Source organism: Ambystoma mexicanum, chromosome 4p, assembly GCF_040938575.1.
Source record: "Ambystoma mexicanum isolate Mex_15411 chromosome 4p, UKY_AmexF1_1, whole genome shotgun sequence".
Lineage (NCBI taxonomy): Eukaryota > Metazoa > Chordata > Amphibia > Caudata > Ambystomatidae > Ambystoma > Ambystoma mexicanum.
Genome location: NC_090927.1, coordinates 1,286,144,792 through 1,286,160,797, shown reverse-complemented (window position 1 = coordinate 1,286,160,797; position 16,006 = coordinate 1,286,144,792). Strand labels below are relative to the sequence as shown.

Sequence of the window (16,006 nt, the reverse complement as noted above, 5' to 3'; positions counted from 1 at the left end):
CGGCCAAAATGACCAAATCCATTTTACCTACCCCACCAAAAGACATAATATGCATACCACAAAAAGTTCAAACTACCAAAAGTTCGAACCTTTTGTGGTATGTATATTTTGGTGGGGTAGGTAAAAAAAAAAAGAAACAAAGGCTGCTGGGTGGTCCGCCGCAACACCACGCTCACTATACTACATAGTATAGTGAGCAGGGGTTGCAGGTGACACCACCGCAGCTGAACCGAGTTAAAAAAAAAGGCGGTTTGGGGTGTCCCCCGCAACACCCTGCTCACTATACTACATAATATATACTACTATACTACATAGTATAGTGAGCAGGGGTTGCTTGGACCCCCTGCAGCTGACCCCAGCAAAAGAAGAAAAAAAAGGACCCTGTGGCGCTGGTTCCCGATCACGGAAGTGGAAGGGAACCAGCGTCGCAGGGACACAGCGTGTCGAGATGAAAGGTAAGTAGAGGTGTGGGGGTGTGGGCGGGGGGTGTGTATGTGGGCAGGGGTTAGGATTTGGGGTTGTTTTACAACAGATGTCCGCATGAGAAATGTACAAACATTTATGTATAATGTACATTTCTCATGCAGTCATTTCCGTCGCAGACCTTTCTGCCATGGTAAAACAACCCCAATTCTTGCGGAATGCCTCTTCCTGTTGCAGAATACCTCTTCACCAACTGCACATGCAGTCCAGATCCGCAATGACATTGGGCATGTGGTCTGATAAGTAAAAAGTGCCTTCATGGTGTTCACCTGTCCCTGGCTGTTGGGTTGGTAGATCTACCAGGATACAAGGCACAAGAGTGCTTCCAGCACCTGCATGAGCACATTAAAGAATGTGGACTTTAACATATCATGCAATGTGTCCACAGTGTTCTGGAATGTGCCAGTTGCCAGGAAGCGCAGAACCGACACAAGCTTCACCATCAGTGGTGTGGCTGTCCTTTGCAACGTCATCCTAGATCAGGGTCGGCAGCTCAGCAATGGTCTCCTTGTTCAACCCGTACAGGGTGAGTAGATGTCTGTCTTGTGGTGGAGAAATGGAGGAGGGCTCCTTTAAGGAGGAGGGACTGGGGTAAGGGGAGGGAGGAGGGAGTAAGTGGAGGGGACCAGGAAGGAAGAGGCAGGTGTTGGAAGAAGAAAAAAGAGAGCAGTCAAACTCCACGGCTCCCGTGTCCTCCTTGGGGGGGGGGGGTATGCTTGGGGCCTAACAACTGGTGATGAAGCAACACGTCCCATGCTGCTAGATGATGCTGTTGAGTACCAGGCACAGGACCAGGACCGCGTGGAGGCAAGTGCGGCTGAGGACCCAGCAGGACGCTGCGGAAGGTGAGGAGAGCCATCAAGGAGGACATGTGAGCTGGTAGGGCCTCGCTGGAGGACCAGTGCAGACTACAGCCAATCCGAGAAGAAGTGGACCAGAGCCCCAGGAAGATACAACTGGGTGAGGAGGACTCCTCATGAGGAGGTGGCCGGCCGGGGATGGAGCGGCTAGCGAGAGCTAGCAGAGAAACCCGAAAGGTTGAGGACAGCAGAAGGAGGTGGAGGGACACCCGCATTACGCGCACATCAGAAGCAATGGCAGATTGAACGTGTCTGCACTGGGAGGGGGCAGCGCATGCAGCAGGAGAAGGCCCAACTCACATTGAGGGTGGCAGGGAGAGCGGATGCGCCTTATCCTAGCCACAAAGACGCACGTTGCCACAACACTACGCAACCAGGGAGGTGAAAAATACAAAAAAGTAATAACAGAAGGAGCCAAGAAACGACGCACATGGCCACTACACTACACCACCAGGGAGGTCAAGGAAATAAGAGGGACAAACAAGTGAACACAGTCACACCAAGGGAAAGGGCACACAGACCAAGGACGTTACACAGCAGGGCACAACCAGGACCGCCAAGGAAAGGTCAACCAGAGACTGGGTGTGCGGCAGTCACCCAAAGAGGCCCCTCCATGTTCAAGCTACAAAGACCAGCAAGGTTGGTGACCTTAAGGAAGCCCAGTCCCACTGACAGCCCACAGAACAAGCAAACACGCCCATAAACCACAATAATGATGGAGGAAGCACAGCTTGTTGTTGGAACAGGACCAGTCTCCGGGGCGGCCTTCCTAAGGTGACCCAACTTGTTCACACTACAGCCACATCATGACCAGGGACGGGTGGGAAGAATGGATGGAGGAATTTGAGTATTTTATGAGAGCCATAGGGGACCAAGACAACCCAACAAAATGGATATTTTTGCCAGCGTAGCCAGGAAGGAGATCAAGGCCTGAAGACGGTCCTGACACAAGAGAAAACTACCTATCAACGCCTAATCTCAGCCGTCAACAGGAAATTAATCATACTCCCTAACAGAGACTATGAGAGATGCATTTAATCAATGCGTACAACTACCACATGAGACAGTGGGGGAATTCATCATCAGGCTCTAGAGGAAAAAAAAACACTGCGACTTTGCTAATTTCAACGACGACAAAGCGATTAGACTCAGGATAATTGAAGGGTGCACCTCCTCGCTATTTAGGAAGCAGCTGCTAAAAAAAAAAATCGCCCTATAAGAGATCATTGACCTAGCAAGGATATACAAACAAGTGGACGTATAGGTGGCAGCCATGGAGAACCCATAAAAGGTGACAACATTGCAGCACTGGCTACCGGACCTCAGGGGTATGCCCGCAACCCAGGACCGCCAGGCAGACAAGATCCCCAAAGCCTACACCGATGACCTGAAGGGTAGAAGCAATGCTATTGGTGCGGGTTTGAATTCCCTCACAGGGGCCAATGCCCAGCCATAGGGCACATTTGTATGAGATGTGGCCAAGAAAACCACTTTTAGGCAATGTGCAGGGAGAAATCCCCAATGCTTACCACATACAGACCGGCCCGCTGTCAGTCCCAGTCAGTAGACTCGAGCAGCCGAGAGGGCCCGGTCCCAGACCATACCACGACCGAGATATCACAAGAACATTCCAAGGCAGAAACATGCCATCAATCCCAGCCAAACAGGAGTAATATGGGCTCAACATGGACCCGCTAGCGCGTTACTCAAATGCATATGACTATTCACCCAACCCACCGGAAGGCTATGCTCGTGACCAAGGACTCAGCCATGAACATGGCGCGAACCTATACCCAGCACCATACTACGGCCAGGACCCATATGAGAACCCACCACCGAATGGAGCGATAGATAAAGTAGAAGACCAATATTACACCCATGACAGCTACAGAAAAGAATGTCAGACTCATTAGTAACACCTCAGATAACAGCACAGCAAGGAAGGTCTCAGTCCGAATAGACGGCATAAGCAACCAATTCATCGTAGACACCGTTGCGACAGTCAACGTCATGAATCAGTGCCTCCACCACGCCATAGCAGACGCCTATCCACTATGTCCATCTCAAGTACGCATATTCCAGTGGGGCGCAGCCGACCCGCACCGATCAAACGGCCAATTCCAATGTGACTTGCTTCATAAAAGGCAAAGGGTGCCCACCACCATTCATGTCATCCATAGCCCAACAACAGGGCAATGTCTCCTCAGCTACTGGAGCACCAGCGCACTGGCCTTGATTGACATCCAATATGACCAGTACGAAGTTGTCCAGGGCCTCCCAACAGGGGCACAGTTCCTGAGCTCAATATCCTGTCAAGAAATGAACATCGAAGTACATAAAATGTCTAGTTCCAAAAAATGTCAAAGCAGTAGGCATGTTAAAAGCACTCATATCACTCCACATTGACCCAAAAGTCTGCCCGGTGCCTCAGCACCCTCGCAGGGTTAGATTCCACTTACAGGCCCAAGTCACTCATGAACTGCAACTACTCCTCGACAACAATATCATTGAGGGTGGACGGCCCCACCTCATGGGTGTCCCCCCTAGTCATCCCAAAGGACAATTGTTGCCTGTGCCTCTGCGTAGACAAGCGCATAACAAACACTGCACTTCAAAGAGAGACACCTTGGACCCAACATTGAGGACATGCTGGTGAGGCTCAACCAGGCCACTCACTTCTCCAAACTAGACCTGAACCAAGGGTACCACCAGCTGGTGATTGACCCTGCCTCCCGACCTTTCATCACTTTTGCAATGCATGAAGGCCTGTTCTGCTACAAGTGGCTCAACTTTGGAATATCCTCCGCCGTAGAGACCTTTCGAGAGACGATTCACAGACTGATATCCCTGGCGCTCAACGCCCGCAACTACAGCAACGACATCCTGATCTTTGCTACCACCCAAGAGCAGCATGACCTTGCACTTAAAGCAGTGTGGAACATCCTACACAAGGCTGGGCTCACCCTCAACGGACCGAAGTGTGCCATCAATAAACCTAGTCTACATTTCTTTGATCACATATTTTTGGACCAGGGCATAATGGCCGACCATTCCTAGGGATATCGGGTTACTACGCTCACTACCTGCCGAACTATGCCACCCTCTTGGACCCGCTCTGAACACTTCTCAAAAAAGACTCACCATTTGAATGGGACATCCGCTGCCAAGAGCATAACACACCCTCAAAGAGGAACTTGCCAACAATCGCCAGCTCGCCTACTTCAACCCGGGTTGGCAGTCTGAACAGACCGTTGATGCCAGTCCTGTTGGCCTGGGAGCCATACTTGCCCAGACGAGCTCCAGCGGGCCACACAAGCGCAACATCGTCGCATACGCCAGCAGAGCCCTGTCGCTCACCATATTCCCAAGCAGAATGAGAGCCTAGCAGCGGTGTGGGCATGCAAGAAATTCCATCATTTCATTAGTGGCAGAAGTTTCACCCTCATCACGGATCACAAGGCACTGCTCTCCCTGTTTGGCAACCCCAAAACCAAAATGCCCCCACGCATCGAAAGGTGGGGCATCAGACTCCAGGAGTATGATTACCTGATCATCCACAAATCTGGGGGTGATGCCAACCCGGCAGATTATCTGTCTATACACCGGGAAGGGAAGACAGAGGACTCCATGAGACAGGAGGCTGAAGACTAAATCTCAAACCTGTCGCTCAACGCCCTCCCCGCCCCCCGCCATCACTACAGAGGAATTTGCCACCATAAGCAGGGCAGACCCCACTACTCAGGCAGCAGCATGCCTCACCAATACAAACAAGCGGAAGCACCTCAGCACAGAAAGGTTTGTGGGCAGGGAAGTGGACAAGAAAGAACAGCAAAGGATGCCGAAAATACAAAACAAACTTGCCACAACAGAACAAGGGATACTGCTGTGAGGCAACCGCCTAGTGGTCCCCAAGGGCCAGAGGAAAGCACTGGTGATCATAGCCCATGAGGGTCACAGAGGGGTCGCAAACACAAAAAAGATACTGAGAAACCAAGTGTGGATCCTGCACATGGATTTCATTGTGGAAGACACCCTGACCCACTGCCTACCCAGCCAAAAGACAGTGGCGAACAGTCCACCATGCCCTCTACAGATAGTACCACTACCAGATGTACCCTGGCAAAGAATAGCCATGGACTTTTATGGCCCATTTGAGGAAGGAGACCACCTACTTGTAATGATAGACTAGTACTCCCGGTTCCCACTAATAAAACACGTACAATCCACAGCATTCCACCATGTAGTAGGAGTGATCGACAAACTGTTCAGTGAATCGGGGATCCCTAACACCGTAAAGACAGATAATGGCCTGCCGTTCTAAGGACAAGATTTTCAGAGACTCGCAGCCCATCTAGGTTTCCAGTACCAGAGAATCACACCATTATGGCCACAGGCCAATGGTATGGTGGAACGGTGCATGGCCACCATCAAGCGAACCCTACAATAGGCCACCGCAGATCATAGTTGCTACCCCAAGCAATATGCCACATGCTGAAGAGCTACAGAAATACACCACACGAATTAACAGGACGGATGCCAATAGAACTAATGATAAAATACAAACCTCAAACCCGCCTCCCACAAGTAAAAGACTACACGCCAGAACAGGATGCCGAAATCTGAGATAGAGATGCGGAAAAGAAAAGAAAGGCGAAAGAGTGGGCGGACCAAAGGAGGAGAGTGAAGAACACCAATTCCCAGTATGCAAGATCGTCCTAGTGAGGCAAAGACAGCAAAGGAAGACCGACCCAAGATACAACCTGCAACCACTCCTGGTGACCGAGGTGAAAGGGCCGATGGTGACCGCAACAGGAATTGCGCACATGGAATCTGTTTTCTAACCAGAATACATCTGCCATTGAATTGCTTAATATACACACTGAAATCAGGTATTGATGCCTGCTCTTACAGGGTATTCTGCATTTGGTCCTTAACCACTTGCTGGGAGAGGGTGTAGCCTAGGTAGCAGCAGTTACGCCGCAGCATCTGTGAGCTCTGAGCCGGTGATCCTGGATCTTCCCCACACCAATGATGGTGGTGCAGCCCAACGCAGCTAGCCAAAGAGGTAAGAGTCTCAGAACCTCCTGGTGTGTGGGTCCCACAAACTGTGGGGCCAGAAGAGGGAAAAGCCTAGGTTCTGAATGCTACTCGAAGGTTTCCTGACCTCAAAATGGAGGCTGAGAAACATGTGAGCAATTAAAGATGGTGCAGTCCATGCCATGTTGACAGATGTCTTCAGCCGCAAATGTGCTGAGAAACAGATGTCAGCCCAGTCTGCTGGCCTGAGACCATGAACTGGAGGCAACATCTGGAAATACACCATCACATCTCCCTTCCTGAGGCAGACTTCCAAGAGGGCAGACAACCCCATTTGAAGTAAGTGTGGAACTTGGGGCAACTACCAGGAATCTGAAGTAGAGGTCTCGAGTGCCATTTCATGTTGTGATCCGCATAATTGTCCAGGGAGTATGTGGAGGGGAAAGGAACACATGAATGTGGGCACGCTGATTAGGATCACCCAGTTTGAACCCTGCCCTATTGAGATATAGTGATAAAGATCCCTGCGGGCAATTGGCAGTCTGTAGACTCTACATCCAGCTCTCTGAAGGGAATCCTGGAACTTCTACAAACCTCAAAAACAACACATGTCCCCAAAGAAGACCAAAATAGTGGATCAGCTGACATACCATTGCTGTGGGACGGACAGGGGAAACACTAGCCACGCAATCCAGAGAAGGGGTGAATAGCAGAAGTAGGAGCCAGTGTGAGACAGCTGGCTCAAAAAGAGATGGCAGAAGCGCTCAGCGTGCAGGCTCTTGACTCCTCTCTCATGGCCTCCAAGGAGGACATGAAACTGAGGGATGAGATACTGTGGTTTGGAGAAGATTTTTCAATAGCAATCGTGAACAACAAGAGAGATCAACCATCTGGGAAGCATAGTAAACAAATTAGAAGAGGGACACAACAAGCTCAATGAATCTGGTGTGTCCACTGCTATCATTGCAAAAGAACTTTAATTTACAGTTAAAACTCTCGATAACAGTTGTGAAGACCTGGGAAATCATTTCATATGGGACAATATTAGTATCAAAAACCTGAAGGACAGACGATATGAACTTGCCACCAAAAGCAGGGCAGACCCCACTACTCAGGTAGCAGCATGCCTCACCAACACAAACAAGTGAAAGCACCTCAGCACAGAAAGGTTTGTGGGCAGGAACTCCACGACATGAAGAAATGTATAAGGGCCCTCTTTTCCTTGATAGGAATACACATTAAAAAAAAGGATGGAGAAATCATGAGAGCATACAGAGTCAGCAAACCATGGCAAGAATCGGGAGCTACACCAAGAGATGTGTCGGTTAAGTTCCACAGCTGTATGCTCAAGGAGAAGATGATGGAGGCATGCAGAAGGATGTCTAACGTTTCTATACAGTAAGGTTTGTGAGAAACCTGAAGGTGTCTCGCTTGCTAGTCCCCAGGGATCTATCATCCAGGTGGCCAGAACACGGCATCGCTTATGGATCCAGTTCCTGGTAGTGGACTAGTATGGGAGGATCACCTGGAGGAAGGGGCCCTTGGGGAGTGGAAGTGGGACATCGAAGGGTGAGACGTGGTATCCCCTTTCTAGTAACACCTTTTCCCCATCCTACCAGGTAGGTTACCTAGGCACTCAACCCCCCTTACCCAACACAAAGACTTTTTCATGGACGGCCCAAAAGGAGAGAAAACGGTCTAACACCAAAGCCGTATACCTGACATGTCCCTACACAAGGGTCAGGCAGAGTCAGGTAATTACTGATAATGACACACACCTGACTTCCAAAAACACTTCCCCCACACGGATAAAAGGCAGAGCACGAAAGCACACTCTGAGCGAGGCAAAACACCTGAGGAAGCAGCAGTTCTGAGGTGGTGGTTTAATGCGAGGAAAAAGACGGTGAGACCAGAAAGGTTTGCAAGGAGGGAATTCCCCTTGGCCTTTTCACCATGAGTAAACAAAAAAGAGACACTTCCACCACTAGCTACCCACTCTCCTCCTACACCACTTTTATATAAGTAGCTCTGTACGTTAATCACAAAAGGTTCTATATATTCCATTTATGTAAGTCACTGACCAAAACCAATATAGAACACATATTTTAATTAATATCACAATATTGTTAAAAAAGACCTGTCAACACAGGACCAATGTACAGCCTAAACAGGGCAAATTCTCTGTTGCGTATGAAGAAGACCAAAAACTCCACTCTTTACATATTTGTAGATGGAGGTACATTTCATTGAAACACCAGTGAGAGGTTAGTAACAGAGGTGACTGATTTTATCTCAACCATAAGTAAAGCGATGTTTTTAGTGTGGACAGTCAACTCGCTTAAGTCAGATACGGCATGAAGCTTTCATGTACACAAACTGAATCAGATGCAAAACAATGTTTTCACATCGGGCGTTTTCACCATGAGGAAACCGTTACTTTCACAAGCCCTCGAGGATAAGAAAAATAAGACCCGGACTAACCCTGCAGAAAGGTGCATTGTGTGTCAAAGGTACACAGGGCTCTCCTTCATCGATAGCCGAGGCGGGGAAGAGAGATTGCTGCCGTGGTACTGTCCTTGGCTCCTGCAACAAAGCCGCTCCAGTAAAGTCAGCATAGCTGGTGACTCAGGGAGACTGATAGCAGACCAGTCTGTGTTAGACCCAATGTTGCAAGCGGCAAAATTGTATGAAGGAATCTTCAAAGAACAAAACCTAAAGCGTATGTGATGAGCGATGCAAATGTAAATGAATATCCACGGGGTGAGTGAACTTTTTAAGCAAGCGAGATACCTTACAGAGATGTCTGGCAAAACGTGGGTGCTCATTCGAAAGTCTGTTAGGTATCCAACTGAGAGTCAAACTGTGAACTGTGATTACAAAAGGCAAGTGTGAACCCGACGGGGGGATGCTGAGAGAAAGCTAGGGGAAGGGAACCCCCGCTTTCTAATAAAAGTATAATTGTAAAGCGTGAAGTCGAAGTGGGCCTACAGCAGGTCACACATATCCCATCCACATTCGAAAGTCCTCGATAGCAAAGTTGAATTGAGATTGGCCCGAGCCTGGCGGAGGGAGACTAATTGCAAAAGAGGATCTGAGCAACGATCAGGAGTTAAGCAGACAAAACGTGAGCACCATGTGTCATATAATCAGCATACTCCACAAGATTGGTGCCAATGACCCAGTTGAACATGCTCTCTCTAACAGATAGAAGACAATGGGACAAGACTGTGTTTGATATAAAAATGCTATTGTAAAATAGGAATGGTTGAGGATATCTGTCATTTCTTACTATTTTGTAAAAATGATTCTGACTTGCACAGGAAATGTTTAAATCCCTATTTTAGGAGTCATAATATCGGGTTTGATCAGGATACACTATTTTTTATAATTAATTGTAATGATATAAATGTTATGTATAGCTTGTATGAATTTGTAAAGGAGGCACTTTTTAAGGCGGATATATTTATTGCATAGTGTGTAATTTAGTAATAGATTTTTGCGTGGTTTCTTATGTTTCTTTATTGTCATGCTTTATGGTTTTAATTCTGTAATAAATATTTATTGATTGACTTGCTTTCCACATTAAGTTTGCATTATCTTGTTTTGTTTATATTTCAGGGATATAATAAAATAATTGCCTACAGCAGACCTTTTTATTTTTCAATACTATGTGGCCTTATTTTGATGATGGATTCTGGATCAAAAGGAACATATGCTTCATACTCCACTGTGTATGGTCTAAAACTTTTTTCATCTGAATCACTGACACGAGCCAGAGACCATGTCACATGTGAGTTCATATTTTTTTTCTAAGCATTACAATTCTCTCTGTATTTTACTTTCACTTGTGTCACAATTCTGCAAATTATCTTCATGAATTTGGATATATAAAAATGAAATGACTAACCAACTAATGGATGGTCTAAGAAAAATAAGAACTTCAAACGAGTCTATAGCACCACAAAGTGGTTAATGTTCTATAAAGCTAGAATGATGTTCAATATATGATACATTCAATAGGTAAATGGACAGAGTGGTTTTCTGTGTTTATGATTGCACTTTAAAAGCTTTGCTCAAAGTTCTCAAAGTACAATATTAATAGATGGACAGATTTAATGTAAGCATGCATTGGTCTTCCTTAAGTGTTGTCTGCTCACTTACGATACCTGTAGTCAAGCAGCCAACGCACAGCTATTTAGGGAGGATGTGGGTTGTAGGAAAACAAAATATCCATACTATGTTAAAACCAGAAAACCTATGTTGGATTTAAAAGGCTTAAAAAAAACCTTCCAAACGAAATGTGAAAGCGGGATTAGTCATTTCAGCCAATTCCCATACACACATGTTTATTCATGTGTTAACAGTGAAAACATATTTTTAGAGAACAGTAAGCATTCATTGTAGGATATAAAATGTGTGGGGTCAGTCATTAGTTAAATGTGGGTCAAATAGATGTAATCAAAATGATAAAGTTTGCCGTTAATCATAGGAAATCTCAGGTCTTCGGCACAGGCTTCCTTCCCATCAAAGCTGGCCCATCCTTCGATCAAAATTAATTTACTAGCTTTGCATTTCCCCAGGTTTCAGTATACAATAGGAGTCCAAATTTAGCAACAAATCCTTTGAGATTCTATGATTGCTACAACACAGGATCTTGTGGGTGATTATTTGTTGTCAGAATCACTCTTTGCAAAAGTATTTTAAAGTAGCATTTCAACCGGTGGACCTATTCAATCAAAAGCCCCAAGGCTGTTTTAGGTGAGGTAACATCCAGGGTTCCTTATATGGTCTCATATTATGCCTTTGATCCAAAATTCCATATGGAGGTTTGCTTTGCAATTTGTTGAAGCACTGCAATGCAACACATAAAAACCTTGCAGTTTCATCTTTCTCAAATGTTCCCACCAGTTTCAGATATCTTGACAGATCCTGTCACCATCATGGCATAAAAATACTGGAGATTTTGAATATTTTCAGAGCCTCTGGTTGCAGAAATTGAAAGAAGTGGGCTCCAAGGATTAAATCGGAAGCAGGAAGGTGCACTCTTCAGGTTGTAGAGAGTCCTCCCCTTCCTGGATCAGGATCTGTACAGGAATCGGAGATGGATGTCACATGGTAGGTTGTATTGAGGGTTTGTTATTCACCTGCTCCTACTGGGTCGTGGAAAACAGCATTGGAGCTGGCCTTTCTGTGGTCGCTGAAGTAAGCTTGTGTTCAGAAACCGAAGAAAGGAGGCCCGAAAGACTCAGTTTTGTGCTCTGACAAATCTTCCTCACAATTCTTCTTCAGGTTGGCTTATTCTTTGTACTTTGGCTGTGATCCACACGTTTGAAAATGTATTGGAGTTCATTTCTGGTCAAATGAAAATTGGCAGTTGAATGGCATCCAACTTCTATTCAGAGTTGCATCCATTGAAACTTTTGTCAGCCATCTAATCACCTAGGGAGGCCCATGAGGTTAAAAGCAAGGGGGGTGGTTGTAGCAGTAGGAATTTAAATGGGGCTTATTTTGAATGTAGGTGTTCTGCAGGCATTACATTAACATTACAGCATGTGTGTGGACAGCTTTGCTTGTTTAAAACAGCTTTGTTTGCGAAGGTTAAATTCAGAAAATAATAGCAGAAATTAAAGGGTGTACTGCCTGTTTTTGCAAGGCGAAATGTGCGATATAACAAGATGACAGGCCTTGGATGTGGTTATTTTTCAGAGGCGCGGGAAGGGAGGATGGATGTTGCATTTATTCTTCCGAGCACAGGAAGGAACGGATGGCAGGGGTGCAGCTTGCCAAAAGCCAGAGGTGGTGAGATGGCTGCACGAAGGCACTGGAATATTCCCAAAGGCCCTGTCTCCTCTAAGTGGGTTGGAATGGGCTGGAGTGAAGGAAATGACATCATCTGGGAGGTGGATAGAAATGTGAAGAATCCATATGTCCTGGGCTGGGATCTGAGTAAAGGATCAAACAGACTGCGAGCTAGGAGGCAGGGATTTTTGCCAGTGAATTTTTGCATGTTTTCTTTAGTTGTAAACTCTGTGCATGGGGTTGTTTTTTGTCCCAGGCTCTCCGCATAAGTCTGTGGCCTAGGTTTTTGATGTAGCCTGCTGAGGCTCTCACATTGCTGAGATTTTGAAAAAATAATGACGAGCAAAGACCTGCAGTTGTGCTTTTCAAATTTTGGAAGACTTTCCTCGAGTATGAAAACCAGGCTGTTATTTGCAGCTGTAGTGTCCAAGCATAAGGCATTTTACCAAGTCTCGCTGGGCCTTGAAGTAGCTATTATCTGCATGCCTGGCAGCATGACAAGGAGCGCAAGCTGGGATTACATGCTGTAAAGACCTGAGGCTGTTATCGATTTGTATTTAGACAAGTACTGAAATGGGTTACAAAGAGTCTCAAGTGAAGTTAAAGTGAATGTCAACAGCTCAGCCGCTGTCAGCCATCATCTACTTTCCTACTATGTAGACCAACTTTTACTTACCCGCTTTGTCTTTTTTCCTGAACGATGTTCTCACTCTCTAACTTGTAATGCAACTAGCACCTTGATGCCTCTGGCTTTAGAGCGCTGTATAAATTAAATAAATAAATAGGGATCAAGGAAATTGGAATTCCTTGCAAGGGGTGATTTGGCCAGGTCAAACTGACCTAAAAGGCAATTTCCTCTTTGTCCATGGTACCTGGATACCAAGGAAGTTGTCAAAATTGATTATGGGAATCATTCTGCTATGCAGGAGTCCATTTTCTCTAAGCTCAGGCTAACCTGACCTTTAGCTAGAGGGGCAAAGGGTAAACGAGGGTTGATGCTGTATTTAAAATGCATTTGCTTTCATAACCAACTAAAGTGCTTGTCAAGGTGTGTCCTAATTTTACCCCCAAACTTACTAATAGTAAACAAGGAGAAAATAGCATAGGATGTTAATCCAGTGTACATACATTATCAATGAATGACAATTTGTTTTTTAGAACCAAAATAAAACTTTCAGTGTTGCATGTTCTGCTTTCTTTTTCTATATCAAAATGCATGGTTAAATGTCTGTTGCTGATGGATTTTGAAATATGTTGTGTCATTGTGTTGACAGATTTTTAAAGGTGCATATATGATTTTGGTGGTGGCCATGCCGCTATTGGTGGCATGGCTGCTGCCAAAATCGGGTCTGGGTCCGGGTTCCCAGAATGGGGAATTACCGGGCCATTCCAAATTCGGAGGGCCCGGTAATTCCTCCCTCCAGGAACTCGGGCCCAGACCTTCCCCATTCTCATTTCAGCCCCCATAGGGCTGAATGGGAATGGGAGCAAGCAACGGGCCGATTACGAGCGGCCGGTTGTTTGCTCCCTCTTCCCCTCGCGGGACCCGGTAAGGACGCCTGGTTTGACCAAGCGTTACTTACCGGGTCCCGCGAGGGGAACTTGTAATGATGCGGAATGGGTTTGACGGGTCCGCCTCCTTTAGCGGAGCCCATTAACACGTTCCGCCAGGGTCGTAATGAGGCCCATGGACTTGTGAGTCTATGTGGTAGTCTATTATTGTGTGGCTTATTCAATTTGCAATAATCTGTGTGAAAATCTGGTGGGTGTCTTCTGATGTCTACCTAGCTCTTCTGATGCTCTTCTGATGCCTAGCCTGTGGGATTTAAGTGATGATAGAAATGTGGCAAGGAAAATATCTTAGTTTCCATCACCATGCAAATATAACTTGGAGATCACAAATGAAGGCTGCCATTGCAAAAATGCTGTCCACAATTCCCCTATGGATTTCTGCAGATTGTTTCTTGTTCAAATTAAGAATGTTTATTACTAGATAAGTTGGTCCATAAAGCATGGATAATATCATCATATATAAACTTTTTGTCATTCTGCCATAAAAGTTTCAATAAATACCATATAAAACAGCAATGAATTCATTGGCTGCAATATTGACAATACAATTGTAACTTTCATTGGAAATAATAAAACACAATAAATAAACATTGTCACCAATTGGTATGATTGTAAGTTTCATTAAAATAATAAACACCTTCTCCACCTTATACATAATTTGTATGTATACAACAATTTCATATAAACCATTTGTTCCTTACTTTCATCCCCACGTGCCAGATGAAATGTATTGTCTACAATAGGATTTTCATTTCATAACATAGTTAGAATCATACTAGAGAGATTCATGGCAAACTTAGACAGCACGTAATGTGGGAATAGTTGCCCCAAATTCCTGCCATGTTTATGCATTTCTTCTATATAGTGCCTGTCTTACATATTGCACTAAGAGGTAAAGCTGGGGGCAGCACTGAGCAAAACACAGGTCTCTGAGCAGTCTCTTTTACGCTGTGCACAAAAACATAACATTCTCTCCTGCAGCTAGGCATAACGGACACCTCTTCTATGAAGAGTTTCCTTGCCATGCTGACAGGCAATTAAATCTTGCTCTTGTTATAGAATACCTTTCAAATGGGTTATTCACCCACACCAAATAGCCTTAGATGCCAATAAAGATTACCCAAGCTTACAGAATAGAGAGTCTTGATGCTATTAAAGACACGGAGGCCAGCATTATATGTCAACGTCTTTATTTTCCAACTCTACAGAAGTTTCAAAACGTATATAAAACCTTGATAAAATGTAACCTTTTCTTTCACCCAAAGAGGACTTTCATCCCCCTAGCTCCTGCTCTTATCCTGTAGTTCCATAGTCCATTTCCTTCTCCTTGGACATAGCATGTCACTTCATGTACAGGTGCCTTCCTCTTCTTAGATGCTCTGAACAGTCATAACCAAACCATTCTCTCAGAGGCCACCGAGACTTCTGCCAAAAAACTCCACTCTAGGCACTCCTGTTGACGATTAGCTCAGTTTCCGGACCTCCCCACACGGACATGGGTCTAATTTCCTCATGCTTGCTTGAAGCAGTCTATCATTCTTTTGGCCTTCATCTGAATGGTGAAAAAGTACCCATATTATGGAGGGAATACGCGTCTGCACCATCAAGTACAACAATTATACTAAAATTTGCATACAATGATATTGCTGCGTATTAAGGGTGGGAATAATGCTTATCTCCATGCATTTAATAGAATCAAGACTCCCTGTGCTTTAAGCTTGGGTAATCTTCATTCTAAGTCCAGACCGGAGGTGAGCATTGTGCTTCCTCAAAGCTACACCCCACTGCCGCTGCCACTGACATCTGTTTAAGTCGCAATTTGTACTGAAGACTAGCGCCTGCCATACATGCTTTGGAAGCCATAGCCCCTTACAGAATGAGCACTAACTGTGGGCATGTCCACTCCACCTTGAGCCATGATCTTGCGGACCCACCTGGCTATAGTCGCAGAAGTCCGCGGCATAAGCAGCTGGGTGATGCCCGCTGACCTGACATTTTCTGATCTACACTTACACTCCATAATGCAAGTAGTCACACATAGCTTAGGCTGCTCCAGCAAATACGGATAAGATATGACCCTGGATTAGTTTTAGTCCTCTTCACAACATTAAAGGCTACCCCTTCCAGATAAACCAACTTCCTGTCTACTTCTAGCACCTTGACGCCCAATACCATCCTGCAGGACACCAGGCACAACAGCATAGCTAGCTTGCTTGGTATTTGTTGTAATGACAGGTCCTTGTTGGGTGACCAAT

At 45.7% G+C, this 16,006-nt stretch overlaps 1 protein-coding gene across 4 annotated transcripts in view; it reads left to right on the top strand.

Annotated features, from left to right (window-relative positions):
- PCNX2 (pecanex 2) overlaps positions 1-16,006 on the top strand; it is a 3,925,748-nt gene that overhangs the window by 846,157 nt on the left and 3,063,585 nt on the right. For all 4 annotated transcript variants that reach the window (XM_069606982.1, XM_069606983.1, XM_069606981.1 and 1 more), the window contains one exon: positions 9,999-10,170. In XM_069606982.1, the coding sequence (XP_069463083.1) occupies positions 9,999-10,170 (172 nt within the window). The remainder of the gene's footprint in view (positions 1-9,998; positions 10,171-16,006) is intronic.